At 37.8% G+C, this 15,593-nt stretch overlaps 1 protein-coding gene across 8 annotated transcripts in view; it reads right to left on the reverse strand.

Annotated features, from left to right (window-relative positions):
* LOC105495599 (branched chain keto acid dehydrogenase E1 subunit beta) overlaps positions 1–15,593 on the reverse strand; it is a 267,316-nt gene that overhangs the window by 207,133 nt on the left and 44,590 nt on the right. For all 8 annotated transcript variants that reach the window (XM_071096811.1, XM_071096812.1, XM_071096814.1 and 5 more), the window contains exons 4-5: positions 1,374–1,507; positions 503–658 (exon numbers count right to left, since the gene is read on the reverse strand). In XM_071096811.1, the coding sequence (XP_070952912.1) occupies positions 503–658; positions 1,374–1,507 (290 nt within the window). The remainder of the gene's footprint in view (positions 1–502; positions 659–1,373; positions 1,508–15,593) is intronic.

The following is a 15,593-nucleotide window of genomic DNA, read 5'->3' on the forward strand; positions in this document are numbered from 1 at the left end:
CCTTACTTTAAACAGAAAAAAAAAAAAAAAAATCTAGGTAACAGTCTTCTCTCAGTCTTTTTAACAAGTGAGAAATAGATTAAAAGCAAAAGTCTTATCTCTCTGACTTTGAGGTAAATACAGACTAAACAGAAGATTTATTAAAATCACCCCATCATCAGTTAAGTGAGAAAGACTTAAGTTAGAGAGAAATATAAAGCTTTGAAAGAGAGGGGAGGTAAACCAACTATGTTCTTGGTCTTACTCTTTGAAGTCTATAAAATTAATTAATGCCAGAGTTTATAAAACCAGTCCTCCTTCAAAAAGAACTTTCTGTAAAACTGGGCATTGGATAGCATACTTAAAAGAACTGCTAACCTCCCTTTCTTAAGTACAGTTAAGTTCACATAAATTCCAAGAATCCTGTTTGTTTTCTTTCCTCTAGATAAGCATAGATATTAATAGAATGAACCAAAATGGAAACATCAAATAGAAATCAAATAAAGTACATAAATGAACATACCTTGATTCCTGGGCAATGGGCAAAAAATGCTTCAGGACTCTGAGAATGATAGAGAGCCCCATGGCCAACACAGCCCCAAGGGGACCGGATAGTGAGGCTTCCACAGTTAAAAAGATCCCCAGAGCGATAGCGATACTTGGCAGCTTCATTAACGATCTGAGGGGCAGAAAGAAAGAAAGGGTATGGCACAAAGAGTCCTTCCCTTCCGATCTCCTTCCTTCTTCCTTCCTCCCTCCCTCCTTCCTTCCTTCCTTTTTGAGATAGGGTCTTGTCTTTCCATTCTTTCCTTCCCCTCTTTCTTTTTGAGACAGGGTCTCGTCTTTCCCTTCCTCACTTCTTTCCTCTCTCCCCCTCTCCTCTTCCCTCTCCCCTCTCTCTCTCTTTCTCTCTTTCTTTTTGAGAAACGGTCTCGTTCTGTTGCCCAGGGAGTGCAGTGCCGTAATCACAGTTCAATGTAGCCTCAGACTCCTGGGCTTAAGTTATCCTCCCACCTCAGCCTCCAGAGTAACTGGGATGACAGGTATGTGCCACCACACCGGGCTAATTTTTGTAGTTTTTGTAGATATGGGTTCTCATTATCATTACATTGCCCAGGCTGGTCTTGAACTCGTGGTCTCAAGTGATCCTCCCACCCTGGCCTCCCAAAGTGCTGGGATTGCAGATGTAAGCCACTTCACCCAACCTCAATCTATTTGCTTAAACTATTCTATTAGATCTTTAAATAGATGCTCATAACAAAATTACAATTCTAATACATTAGTAAAAGGGTAACAAAATGTTCCTAGAATGCAGGTAAGGGTGGGTGGAAGGGTAGTGGCAATATTTCAGTATTTCATGGACTGAACAACCTTAGAAATATTCATTCACTTACCTGATCAAATGCAGGGAAAATATAATCTGCAAACTGAATTTCTGCAATGGCAGTAGCTCCAGTGACTGCAATTCCAATTCCAAATCCAACGATTCCTTGTTCACACAATGGGGTATTAAAAACTCTATCTTTTCCTTAAAATAGAAAAGAAAAAAAAGGTTAATGTGGCAAATGAGAGTAATGTCATGCATAATACATTTAAAAATTCAGTAAATTAATAATGGATTGGAGAAGTATAGAACAGGTAAAGGAAACAGAAAATAAAGAGTATGGCTGGCCACAGTGGCTCACACCTGTAATCCTAGCACTTTGGGAGGCCAAGGCAAGAGGATTACTTGAGGCCAGGAGTTCAAGAAAAACCTGCCCAGCATAGTGAAACCCTGACTCTATTAAAAAAAAAAAAAAAAAAGTATGGTGAATTATTTAAATCCAATTAATAATTATATTAATTGTAAGTAATCTAATGTTTCAATGAAAATAAAAACTGTCACACTAGTATAAAAGAAAGAAAAACCCAACTATTTGAAAGGAAACACAAACTATAAAGACAAAGAAAGGTTGTTTAAAAAAAAAAAAAAAAAAAAGAAGGAAAAAATAGACAATAAAAAACCTAAACAAAAGAAAGTTGATGTCACTATATTAATAGCAGGCAAAGTAGACTTTCAGGAAAAAAAGCATACCAGAGATAGAAGGGAAAATGCATACTGTTAAAGGGTTCAATTCACAATAAATAAATAATTCTAAATCTATACTAAATCAATATCTAACAATGGGCTCCAAATAAATGGAAAAAGGTAACACAACTAAAAGGACAAATGGACAAATTCACCACACAGTGGGAAATGATTTTTTAATGTACTAGTCTGAAAAACTGACAAAAAAGGCATACGAAAAAAAGGAGGGAGTGTAAAAAATAGAGATGATTTAAACATGTTCAACAAACATGGCCTAACTGACATACAAAGGACACTGCACCCAAAAGCAAAGAATACAAATCCTTTTCAAGTAAACAGAAAACACTGACATTAACTGACCCTATACTGGACTACAAATCCAATCTCAACAATTTTAAAGGATTAAAATTACATATATTCTCTGACCATAGTGTAATTAAATTAGAAATCAATAAAAAGATGATACAAAAAATTCTTATGCTAGAATTTTTTTTTTTTTTTTTTGAGATGGAGTTTTGCTCTTGTCACCCACCCAGGCTGGAGTGCAATGGCACAATCTCAGCTCACTGCAACCTCTGCCTCCTGGGTTCAAGTCATTCTCCTGCCTCAGCCACCTGAGTAGCTGGGATTACAGGCGCCCACCACCACAACCAGTTAATTTTTGTATTTTTAGGAGAGACGGGGTTTCACCATGTTGACTAGGCTGGTCTCGAACTCCTGACCTCAGGTGATCCTCCCACCTCAGCCTCCCACAGTGCTGGGATTACAGGCATGAGCTACCTGGGTTTAAGTGTTACTTCCATGGATTACTAAACACTCTAAGGCTCCGTTTCTTATGTGTAATAGAAAAATTATAACACTGAAAAGACTACAATAATTCATACATTTATTCAACGAATGTTTTTAAAGTACTTAATATGCCTGGCTAGAATTTTTTTTTAATATATGGTTAAATATTCACAGCTCAAAGAAGAAACTATAATGAAAATTAGAAAGTAGTATTTTAAATTGAATAATAATAAAAAAACTATACAAAATATCTTATTGAGGTTCTGAACACAATGTCAGAGTTGCCTTTTTCACACTATCCTTCCCACATTTAATGATTATAAACTCTGGACAAAATAAAACAAACAACTATTTAAAGGCATTGAAGGACCAAAAGGAGGCATAAACTGGAGTGTTGACTTTTGAAAGAAATTAAGCCCAGTGGACGACCATGACATTCATAAGGCTTGTCCTGCAAAAGGACTCCCCAGTCTATGAGCTGGGACAGCTAAAATTCAAACAAGTAGACTCAGTCTGGTTGATCTGAGGTGTCAGAAGATAGTCGGGGGCTACCAGTGGTTGAAAATTGAGAGACAGAATCCCTAAAGGAAGGGCACAGCATGGAGGAGCCCCAAAATCTGTGCATAAACTGATCAAATCTTTGCCAACACCTGTGCCTACAGGGCACTCCAAAAGCCCAGCAGCAAATAATCTCTGCCAGTTAAAACAGCTGTGCCCATCAACAACGAGGCAGATTTTGGAGTTTGAGACTCTTCAAATTACAGAAGTTTGATAAACCCTTTAGACGATCCATTTAGATGTCTAAAAACCCTTTAGATGAACCACTAGGTACAATTTTATTAGCGTATAATTCAATTTTCACTTGACGTTTCACCACCTCTCAGCTAATGCCAGAATTTAATTAGAAATTCTAATTTCAGGATTCTGGGTGGACAAAGACAATACCCACAGTCTGGCCATGTAACCAAATGTTTTGGGAGAAACCTAGTATTCATATTTCATTTCTATAATCCAAGGATACCAGTTCCTTTTCATATACAGAATTCAGTTTTAGCTCAATCATTTCCTTTGAATATGAATGAAACATGGGGCAGGTGTTGGGAAATGCCGACCAGACACATCCTGTAGTTTGCCACGCTATAAGCAGCTGCAGAAACTGAAAGCATGATTCATACTCATCATGATCTGCGACTATCTTCTGAAATTGTGACCTCTATTCCTCATCAATTCCCTATTTGACTGTGAGTAGCTTGATAATCTTTGAAAAACTATGATTCCATTGAACCAACAACTCAGTGGTAGAAAATGAATGTAAATTCCAGCTGTCTCCCATGGAATTCACAGCCCTGGAATACCTGAACCACCTTAACCAAACTAGCAGCATTCTTATTGATTCCTTGCTAGTTCATGGGATTCAGATATTTTTCATCTCGGAAAAAATTATAGCCTCGTTGCCAATAGAAAGTAGAATAAAATGAGTTTCTCAGAACTCTCTTACCCCAAAACATGTTTGGTTTGAGGAAAGAGTTTAACAAGTCTCTCTGACAAGTTTCTATGAGGTAGCAAAAGTGCTTCAACATAAACTGTTAAAAATCTGTTTCTAGGCCGGGCGCGGTGGCTCACGCCTGTAATCCCAGCACTTTGGGAGGCCGAGGCGGGCGGATCACAAGGTCAGGAGATCGAGACCACGGTGAAACCCCGTCTCTACTAAAAATACAAAAAATTAGCCGGGCGCGGTGGCGGGCGCCTGTAGTCCCAGCTACTCAGGAGGCTGAGGCAGGAGAATGGCGTAAACCCAGGAGGCGGAGCTTGCAGTGAGCCGAGATCGCGCCACTGCACTCCAGCCTGGGCGACAGAGCGAGACTCCGTCTCAAAAAAAAAAAAAAAAAAAAAATCTGTTTCTATTTTCTCCCAGATGCTGATTGAGGAGAAGTACACAAATAAGATGCACAATATTGATGACTTCCTCTATCTTATAATGCAATTCATCCAGTGTAAAGTTCCTGTAGTACCCTGTAAGTATCCTGATAGATGAATAAATACATGAAGTGACTGCGCTATGAGCCAAGACAGACCTGGGTTTAAGTGTTATCTCCATGGATTACTAAACACTCTAAGGCTCCATTTCTTATGTGTAATAGAAAAATTATAACACTGAAAAGACTATAATAATTCATATATTTATTCAATGAATGTTTTTAAAGCACTTAATTTTATACAGACACTTTCCTAACAGCAGCAAACAAAAGGAAAACATTTACATCCTCATGAAGCTTACAATCTAGTCAGAGGAAATGCAATAAAAACAAAATAAATGAAGGAAATATTTAGATTGTCAGATGATGAACCAGGGGAGTAGGTGATGAAGGGAGGGAAACTACCATGATTTTTAAGTAAGGAGATTGGGAAGACCCCACGGAGAGGTGACAGTTAAGCAAAGGGTTTAAATAAATGAGGATGTGTACCAGGCATGTATCTGAGAGAATAGATATTCTGGGCAGAGTGACCATCAAGTACAAAAACCATTGGGTAAGAAAATGTTTCACACATCAGAGGAAGGGCGAGGAGTCCAGATTGCCTGGTCTAGAGTAAAAGAAAGGGTAGTAGGAGATAAAGTCAAGGAGTTAAAGGATGGAATGGGGAGATGACAGAGATCAGGCAGGGCCCTGGAGGACACTGTAAACCCTCTTTTACTGAGACCATGAGTCAGAAAGCAGGTGAGTGAGAAAACAGGAAGTTTTCAAGGTCATGCCATTCTCTGAGATGCATTTCAACAGGATCCCTCTGACTGGTATTTGGTGAAGAGCCTGTCAACAGCAAGGATGGATACTGCAAGATTGATTATCTGATACTGCAATAATCCCAGTAAGAGATAACAATGCATAATAGCAGAGAAGGTGGAGAAATGGTGTGAGACTCTGGATATATTCTAAAGATAGAGCTAAAAGGATTTGCTGATGAAATGCATGTGCACTATGAGTCACAGCAATACTAAGGATGACTCAAAGTCTTTTGGCCTGGGTAACCTGAAGGACAGAGTTCCCAGTAACTGAGAAAGGGAAAACTGTGAAGAATCATGTTGGGTGAGAGATCAGCAGCTCAGGTTTGGAGATGTTTACTTTGAGATGCCCTCAGATATTCAGGTAGAGCTATCAATTAGACTGTTGGATATAAGTTGGAAGTCTTCGGCATAAAGACAGCATTTAATAACAAGGGATGGGATGAGATTACCTAGTAAATTTAAATGGAGAGAAAAGAAGAGATCTAAGATTGTAGCCTGGATACTCCAATGTTAACAAGACAAGCAAGTGAGACATAATTAGCCAAGTTGAGAAGGAAAACAAGCCAGAGTTTGGAGGAAAACCACAAGGAGAATGTGCTGTCCCAAAAGGAAGTGTTTCCAAGAGTGATTAACTTGTATCTATACTGCTATTAAAAAGTGAGATGAGGGCTGAGGATTTTATCATTGGTGACCTTAACATGACCATTTCTGCAAAGTAGGAGAGAGAGAAGAGCAAAAAAAAAAAAAAAAGCTTAATTGCAGTAACTTCAAGTGAGACTAGAGAATAGAAGCAGAGAAACTGAAGACAATGAGTAATGACAATTACATGGAAAAAGGAGAGAAGCAGCAAGGCACTGTGGCTCACACCTATAATCCCACCACTTTCGGAGGATCACTTGAGCCCAGGACTTTGAGACCCCATAGCAAAACGCCATCTCTACAAAAAAATACAATAAAAAAATTAGCCGGGTGTGGTGGCAAGTGCCTGTAGTCCCAGCTACTCAGGAGACTATGGTGGGAGGATCACTTGAGCACAGGAGGTCAAGGCTGCAGTGAGCCAAGATGGCACCACTGCACTCTACCCTGAGCAACAGAGTGAAATTCTGTCTTAAAAAAAAAAAGAGAGAGAGAGAGAAGGAGAGAGAAGAGAAAGGGAACAGTCACTAGAGGGGAATATGGGGTCAAGAGTTTTGGGATTTTTGTTTTTTTTGTTTGTTTTGAGACAGTCTCGCTCTGCCACCCAGCTGGAGTGCAGTGGCACCATCTCTACTTACTGCAACCTCCACCTCCTGGGTTCAAGCGATTCTCCTGCCTCAGCCTCTCAAGTAGCTGGGATCACAGGCACCTACCACCACACCCGGTTGATTTTTGTATTTTTAGTAGAGATGGGGTTTCACTATGTTGGCCAGGCTTGTCTCGAACTCCTGACCTCTGGTGATCCACCCACCTCAGCCTCCCAAAGTGCTGGGATTGCAGACGTTAGCCACTGCTCCAGTGACATTCAGCTCAGGATTCACACAGAGAGACGGATTTAACTAGAAGTAGATTTTGCCAAGGAAATATTGACATGGAATTTAAACTGGGTGTGAAAGAAAGAAAGGTAATCAGGGAAATGAGAGACAGCAACAAGGTGGTAAAATCCATGGCTTTTAAGAATCAATAGGGTCAAAAGATTGTTGGAATGGAAGTACTAGAAGCAGTCAGCTAGAGAGAGATTCAAAGTGCTAATCAGAGTTGAGGGTGCTTCAAACTGAGATTATGGAGAGACCGCTGTTATTGCTAATGACAAGAGTATGGCTGTAAGAATGAAAAGCTCGATGTAGGATGGAGGATAAGATCACCAGAGAAGAAAAGGAGAAGAAGCTGAGAAGCCAGAATATTGAAAAGACCATCCATGTGGACACTGACAGGAATGCTGGAGAGAGTGACAGTAAGCCAGGCTGGGAACAAAGAGGATGAGCCTGAGGTCCATAAAGGACAAGGAGGAGGAGTGTCAGTGCTTTGCACTTACTTACCTGGCACACTAACAGGATTTAACATACGTTTAGTTTGAAAGGATACATGAGATAAGGGGAGCTAGTTTCCTTGGATTTAGAAATCACATATTTTTCCTTCCCCATTCTCAGCAACTGGATTGTCTTTTTCTACTTTCTACTCAACTATTTGATATTTGGAACCGACTTTCTCAAATTCAATACTATTAAATAGTGTATATGTCATAAGATAATAATTTCACACAGACCACACAGTTTAGCTCAGGTAGCAGAAAAAAAATGAATATTCCTGAAATATATGATAATTTAAGTCATTCATCCAAATGATGACTAAAATGCAGGATGTTGAAATTCCTATCTTTTAAAGGCAGTTGGGGTCTATAATGACACAGTAAGTCTCGGAGGCTCAAAGGAAGTTGCAAGAAGGAATCTATATCAATCAAGGTGCTGCAAACCAAACTCGGCAAATGTTTAATTCGGTGGTTAGTGGCTTTGACTTATGTGAAGGAAAAAACTATGCCTACTCTGAAACAGTTCCTCAATGCCCAGCAGCTTTGATTGGGCAAAAAAAAGTAAATACTATCGAATTACTTCTTTCTAAACCTCAGATAGCTGAATAAAATGAAAATTTCTGATAAATTTGTTGCTATCAATAGTATAGATAACTAAAATAAAAGAAATAAATATTTCTATAACATGCCATTTTCTTACATTGTGCTACTCCTGCTTTGTATAACTCCATGATCTCCCAAGTCAATGAAAACATGTATGGAATGCCAGATGGCTGACTGTATATTTGACTTATCAATTTCTCATTTGTTGAAGATCAAGCATAAAATCATACCATCGCTTTCTAATAGTGTTCTTCTTTTGTAAAGGGAGCATGATTAAGAAGTTCTACATCACTGGCAGTGCACCATCTGTTAAAGATATTGTTCATTACGTAATACTAAACTGCATATTAAAATCAGCAGGTGATTCCTATTGCTAAGCAATTAGAAATGGGTAAAACTGAGTCCACCAGTGAACCCTGTTCCCTATCTAACATTCAGCCACAACTACAGACCAGAAAAATAGTGAAAAGAGGGCAGAGAAACAATTAAGAAAAAGAAGCCGGTGTGGTGGCTCAGGTCTGTAATCCCAGCACTTTGAGAGGCTGAGGTGGGCAGATCACTTGAGGCCAGGAGTTCGAAACCAGCCTGGCCAACATGGCAAAACCCCATCTCTACTAAAAACACAAAAACTTAACCAGGTGTGGTCATGCATGCCTGTAAACCCAGCTACTTGGGAGGCTGAGGCAAGAGAATCACTTGAACCCGGGAGGCAGAGGCGCAGTGAGCCGAGATCACACCACTGCATTCCAGCCTGGGAGACAGAATGATAGAAAAAAAAAAGAAAAGAAAAGAAAAAGAAAAAGCATGACTTAAGGTGAAAGCCTGTTACGTCCTAGTAGGCTAAGGGAATCACTAAGAATCTCAGTTTCTTCTGTCCCTAGACATTTTTCAGAAGCTTTAATTAGTTTTAGAGTTTATCTGTGAACAAAGTAGATCTGCAAGTTATTAGATCTATCCAGGATAAAATTAAATTTTCTTCTTTCCATAAAGATTTCTGTAAAAGCAGATTTAAAACTGTCTATTTCTCAGGAAGTTGTGTTTCCTCGGGACCTAGATTTGAATAGGTCAGAATAGCCTTCTGGAAAACAATCGACTCCATCAGGGAAACAGCTCAGGTCTCAGAGTCTCTGAGCAGAAAGATAAATAAGAACATAAATATTTGTGACTAAGCTACAAAATAAACCAGGGAAATAAAAGTCATTATAGACACAATTGTAACAGTGGGAGACAGAAATAAATAATACATCCAGTCATTTCAGTCATAGTATACTTGATAGAATATGTTGTGATTTCACAATATTTTAAAGCTTGCTGATGAAACATTTGATAAAGATAAAACGCATTTGTTTTAGGGTCAACTAAAGCAAAAATACAAAGCTAATCCAGAAGACCATTTCTGCCTCTTAAAAAATGAAAAACAGAACATTCATTAGATAGGCCAGAAAAATGCTTAAAGAATAAATATGCACACACATTTTTAAAATTACTAAGTAGAATGACAATACAGTTTATCTTGTATTGGGATACAAACTGGGATACTTCTGATACTGTGAGGAGTTACTAAAAATAATTAACAGATGTTAAATGCTATCTGATTTTTTTTTAAAACTAGTCTCTGTACTAGTCGAGAAGATAGGTTTTTTTGTGGTTTTTTGGGGTTTTTTTTAATACTTTAAGTCCTAGGGTACATGTGCACAACATGCAGGTTTGTTACATATGTATACATGTGCCATGTGGCTGTGCTGTACCCATTAACTCATCATTTACATTAGGTATTTCTCCTAAGCTAACTGATTTTCAACAGACTTAAACTGGGTATTTCCAGGCAAACAGGACTAACCTGGATAAACCAAGGGTTATAGTCACCTTATTATTAGAGTTACCTAATATTAACACCTAAGTAGAAAGTAGTAAGGGGAAAATGGTGTTCCCCTTACTCATACCTAATCCACCACATATTAGCATCCTAAATTAGGCTACTCATGATCCAGAGGTAGAAAATGAAAAAGAACACTGAATAAGCAATCCTGTCATCAAGGTAATGGTCACAGTTTACTGCCTAGGGTGAATACTATGATGCATGCAGCCCAGGTCAACCATTTGTGAAGATCACCCAGCATGTTGCCTTGGTTACTAAGAATTCTGTTGGCTGACAGGTATCAGCACTTCAGCTATCAGACCCTTTAGAGTCTGTTTTATCTGCAGTGAACTTCCTAGACCGAGGTCATGCTTGGCATCTCCCATCCATTGATTGATCAGTGTGAGATTACAAAGGCCTGGTCATTTCAGTCCAACTAAGGACAACTAGTTGGCAAAAGAGTCATTCTGACTGCACAGATCCCACAGGGTTGGCCAAGGCTGTCACTGGTCTTGCATCACTTCTGGACATCTCCCTCTATCTAATTCTGCTTCTGCTCTAAAGCAGCACTATTTTTATGGTTCTAGAATATGCCAGGTTCCAAGGTTTCCAGATTTAGGAAGTTTACCTATAATTATAATTATCCTACAACAATATTCTTCAAATTGTTACCTCTAAGAAGCATTGTTTAGAAATAGCTGTTTGTGAACCTTGTCCTACAGATTCCACCCTATTATTCGGAACACTCCAAGGCAAGATATCTGGGACATCATAATGGCTAAGAGACAAATTAAAGAAGATAAAAATCAATCAGGAACAAATGTATGTGCTTAGTAAATGCTTACTGAACGAATGTTTATTAAATGCAAAAGCCCCTCTGTAATCAATGAGTCTGCAATTCTGGGTATAGATAAAACAATGTCAACATACAGCAAAGCCCAAATTAGTTTCAAGGATTCAGTGACTAGATTAAAATTTCTAAGCTCCTCTGCTAAGAACACAGCCTATCTCATTCATTTCATTAGTAGTCCAATAGTGCCTACTACAACCTCTTGAATTTACCAGTCTTTCAGTAATATCGTTTGAATAAACAAGCTTCAAAGACCCATCATTTTGGACTAAAGAGACATTTATGTCTACAGCAATTATGATGTGATAACACCAAGTACTAAGATGTCTAGATATGTCAGCAAGACAGATTTAGTTTAGTTGAAATAGATATGTACTATGTAATATAAACATGAAATTTTTCATTTAAACAATTAGAAAATGTGACAGTGAAGACAGACAATAGACCCACCCAAATATAAAGATTATCGGCCGAGTGCAGTGGCTCACGCTTGTAATTCCACCACTTCGGGAAGCCGAGGTGGGTGGATCACCTGAGGTCAGGAGTTCGAGACCAGCCTGACCAACATGGAGAAACCCCATCTCTACTAAAAAAAAAAAAAAAAAAATTTAGCCAGGCGTGGTAGTGCATGCCTGTAATCCCAGCTACTTGGGAAGCTGAGGCAGGAGAATTGCTTGAACCTGGGAGGCAGAGGTTGCAGTGAGCCAAGATCTCACCACTGCACTCCAGCCTGGGCAACAAGAGCAAAACTCCATCTCAAAAAAAAAAAAAAAAATTCTCACCCAATAATCTCCAGTGCCTAGAAGAGTCAGTCCCTTATACATAGTGGAATTTTAAAAACATTTGTTCAATGTATGAATGAATGAAAAATGAATACCCAAAATAGTAATATTAAAATAGAAAAGACAGTCAAAAATCACAGAAACTAAAAACCAGGCCAGATAACAATAGTTTGAATATCCAACTACCCACACACAGATCAGTGGATTATGTCATGATTTTAGGTAGCTATGTATTAGAGAAATTAATTTTTTTAATGATAGAAAAGGATAAAGTCACAATTTTAAGCAACCCATAGAAAATGAAATAGAAAACATCTAGTTGAAAGTTAGCCATCATGATTATGATACAATAATGTTCAGTATCATAGACTGAGGTTTCTCAAACAAAGTACTAAACAACTTTTAAGGGAAAAAATGTGTTCTTACACCCCTAATGCCAACTTAAACCACTTTTAATATGTTATTTTAATACATACAAAACATAACTTAGCATTTATTACCGTGATAAAAATACAAAGCCAAAACAAATTTATAAATTAAATACAAAAATAACTACATAACCACTTAAATTCAAATTAACAGTGAAAAATATGGCATAATGAACAATGGTTTTCTGCTGAAATGACACCACCAACAAAGCTTTGAGTCTGGTAATACATTTAATCTCTTTCTGTTTTTGTTTCCACCTCAATCATTCTAATGAAAAGAATACCTATTCACCTAAATGCACTGTACAAAACAGTACTGATAACCTCATGGCTTCCTTAACCAGTTAAGGATAATCAGACCTCGTACCAAACAAAACCACTAACAAGCAGTCCTTGAACACTAATTTAAGGAAGTCACTTCAAGATATGGTTGGTATCACAACCATATTGAAATCTGCATTATATGTGTGCCTTATTCAATTATCACTAGAAGCAGGTATAGAAAATTATTTTTGTACTTACTGATATACTTACTTCTAATGAACTGTTACAAGTTGCTCTATTAAAAAATGGAACCTGTAAAATTCATCTGCCTACAACTTGAATGTTATCTGTATAATGCAGGTTCTTTTGGGTGTGGCAAGCAGGGATGCTCCTAGCACTGTTTGTTATTTGAATCCCAGTGAAAGCTTCATACACTTCAGATAATATGAAGTAGTTGGCTTTCACATACCATGAACACAATAAATAAACACCAACACTAATTTGACTATGTGGTAGTATCTAGTTACATGGCAGATGATTCAGATGGCCCAGAAAATGATTATATTACCTTTTCAAGATTACTGTTGACAGTAAAACCCCAAATTTTAAATCTCACAGAAAATGTGAGAACTCCCAGAATACATTCATGGACACATAGGGGAAGTTAACACCAGTTAAAGAAACAATATCCCAGGTAGGGAGAAGATGGACAAATAAAATAATTGGCTCCACTGTTCAATTTTAGAAGAAAAATTCTACTTAAGACTAAGTTAGGGGGGAAAAAAGTATTTTTTAAAACAAACTACCCATGGAGGCTGTGGCAAATGTTTAAAAGCACTATTTTAGAAACCTCTCACCCATCCCACCAAAAAAACAACTAAGCCCCAAACAACCAAGCACTCAAAAAGAGAAAACCTAAAAAAAAAAAAAAAAAAAAAAAAAAAAACAAAAAAAAAAACTGTATTATTATGGGATAATTAATCTTTTATTTTAAAATGAATTTCTAAATTAAAGAGAATATAAGTGCATTTCTATATTGTATCTGTTGGGGAAATAAATTCAAGGTTATTTTTACCAGTAATTCCACAAGGGTTTTTATGTGTTCTTTAATTAAGAATAAAAGAATTAATGTGATAGAATCAATGTGATAATTTAATTATCTGTAAAAACTATGGTTGGGTATGAAAAGAGCACATAGAAAAACTAATTACAAAATGACAAAATCCTAGTGCTATTGAAAACCTTCCCAGTAACTCCATAGTCTTCAAATAAGGAAATCGAATTGTTACTTAAGTGGCTAGCCCAAAGTTAATAGCCAGTAACTGGCAGCTTGACACCTGAATCAACTTCCCTCTTCTAGAGAAGTATCTTCCCTACATTGTCTCTTCCAAACTACTCAACTCACAAATGATGATATATATTAAATTAGACCTTGTTATCTGGCACCACAGCCACAAATACAAAATATTTTTAAATAGCTAATCTGAATGTAGTAAGTCTTTGAGGACAACATCCTAAAATTCCATCATATGTTCTCCAAAAACCTATGCAAATAAGATAGCTACTATAAAACTGTCACAGTACATGATCTCGCTACCAACAATGAAATAAAATAAAAAGCACATTAAGAAAACAGGAATAAAAATGATCAAGAAAACTTCCTCAACTAGGAATAAGTTTTTAAAGGCCTTTTCATCCTTTGTATTTTTTTTAATTTTGTATTATTATTATACTATAAGTTCTAGGGTACATGTGCATAACGTGCAGGTTTGTTAAGTATACTTGTGCCATGTTGGTGTGCTGCACCCATCAACTCGTCAGCACCCATCAACTCGTCATTTACATCAGGTATAACTCCCAATGCAATCCCTCCCCCCTCCCCCCTCCCCATGATAGGCCCCGGTGTGTGATGTTCCCCTTCCCGAGTCCAGGTGATCTCATTGTTCAGTTCCCACCTATGAGTGAGAACATGCGGTATTTGGTTTTCTGTTCTTGTGATAGTTTGCTAAGAATGATGGCTTCCAGCTGCATCCATGTCCCTACAAAGGACACACACTCATCCTTTTTTATGGATGCATAGTATTCCATGGTGTATATGTATATGTGCCACATTTTCTTAATCCAGTCCGTCACTGATGGACATTTGGGTTGATTCCAAGTCTTTGCTATTGTGAATAGTGCCGCAATAAACATACGTGTGCATGTGTCTTTATAGCAGCATGATTTATAATCCTTTGGGTATATACCCAGTAATGGGATGGCTGGGTCAAATGGTATTTCTAGTTCTAGATCCTTGAGGAATTGCCATACTGTTTTCCATAATGGTTGAACTAGTTTACAATCCCACCAACAGTGTAAAAGTATTCCTATTTCTCCACATCCTCTCCAGCACCTGTTGTTTCCTGACTTTTTAATGATTGCCATTCTAACTGGTGTGAGACGGTATCTCATTGTGGTTTTGATTTGCATTTCTCTGATGGCCAGTGATGATGAGCATTTTTTCATGTGTCTGTTGGCTGTATGAATGTCTTCTTTTGAGAAATGTCTGTTCATATCCTTTGCCCACTTTTTGATGGGGTTGTTTGTTTTTTTCTTGTAAATGTTTGAGTTCTTTGTAGGTTCTGGATATTAGCCCTTTGTCAGATGAGTAGATTACAAAAATTTTCTCCCATTCTGTAGGTTGCCTGTTCACTCTGATGGTAGTTTCTTTTGCTGTGCAGAAGCTCTTTAGTTTAATGAAATCCCATTTGTCAATTTTGGCTTTTGCTGCCGTTGCTTTTGGTGTTTTAGACATGAAGTCTTTGCCCATGCCTATGTCCTGAATGGTACTACCTAGGTTTTCCTCTAGGGTTTTTATGGTATTAGGTCTAACATTTAAGTCTCTAATCCATCTTGAATTAATTTTCGTATAAGGAGTAAGGAAAGGATCCAGTTTCAGCTTTCTACTTATGGCTAGCCAATTTTCCTAGCACCATTTATTAAATAGGGAATCCTTTCCCCATTTCTTGTTTCTCTCAGGTTTGTCAAAGATCAGATGGCTGTAGATGTGTGGTATTATTTCTGAGGACTCTGTTCTGTTCCATTGGTCTATATCTCTGTTTTGGTACCAGTACCATGCTGTTTTGGTTACTGTAGCCTTGTAGTAGAGTTTGAAGTCAGGTAGCGTGATGCCTCCAGCTTTGTTC

This window comes from Macaca nemestrina, chromosome 5 (assembly GCF_043159975.1).
Source record: "Macaca nemestrina isolate mMacNem1 chromosome 5, mMacNem.hap1, whole genome shotgun sequence".
Classification (NCBI taxonomy): Eukaryota; Metazoa; Chordata; class Mammalia; order Primates; family Cercopithecidae; genus Macaca; species Macaca nemestrina.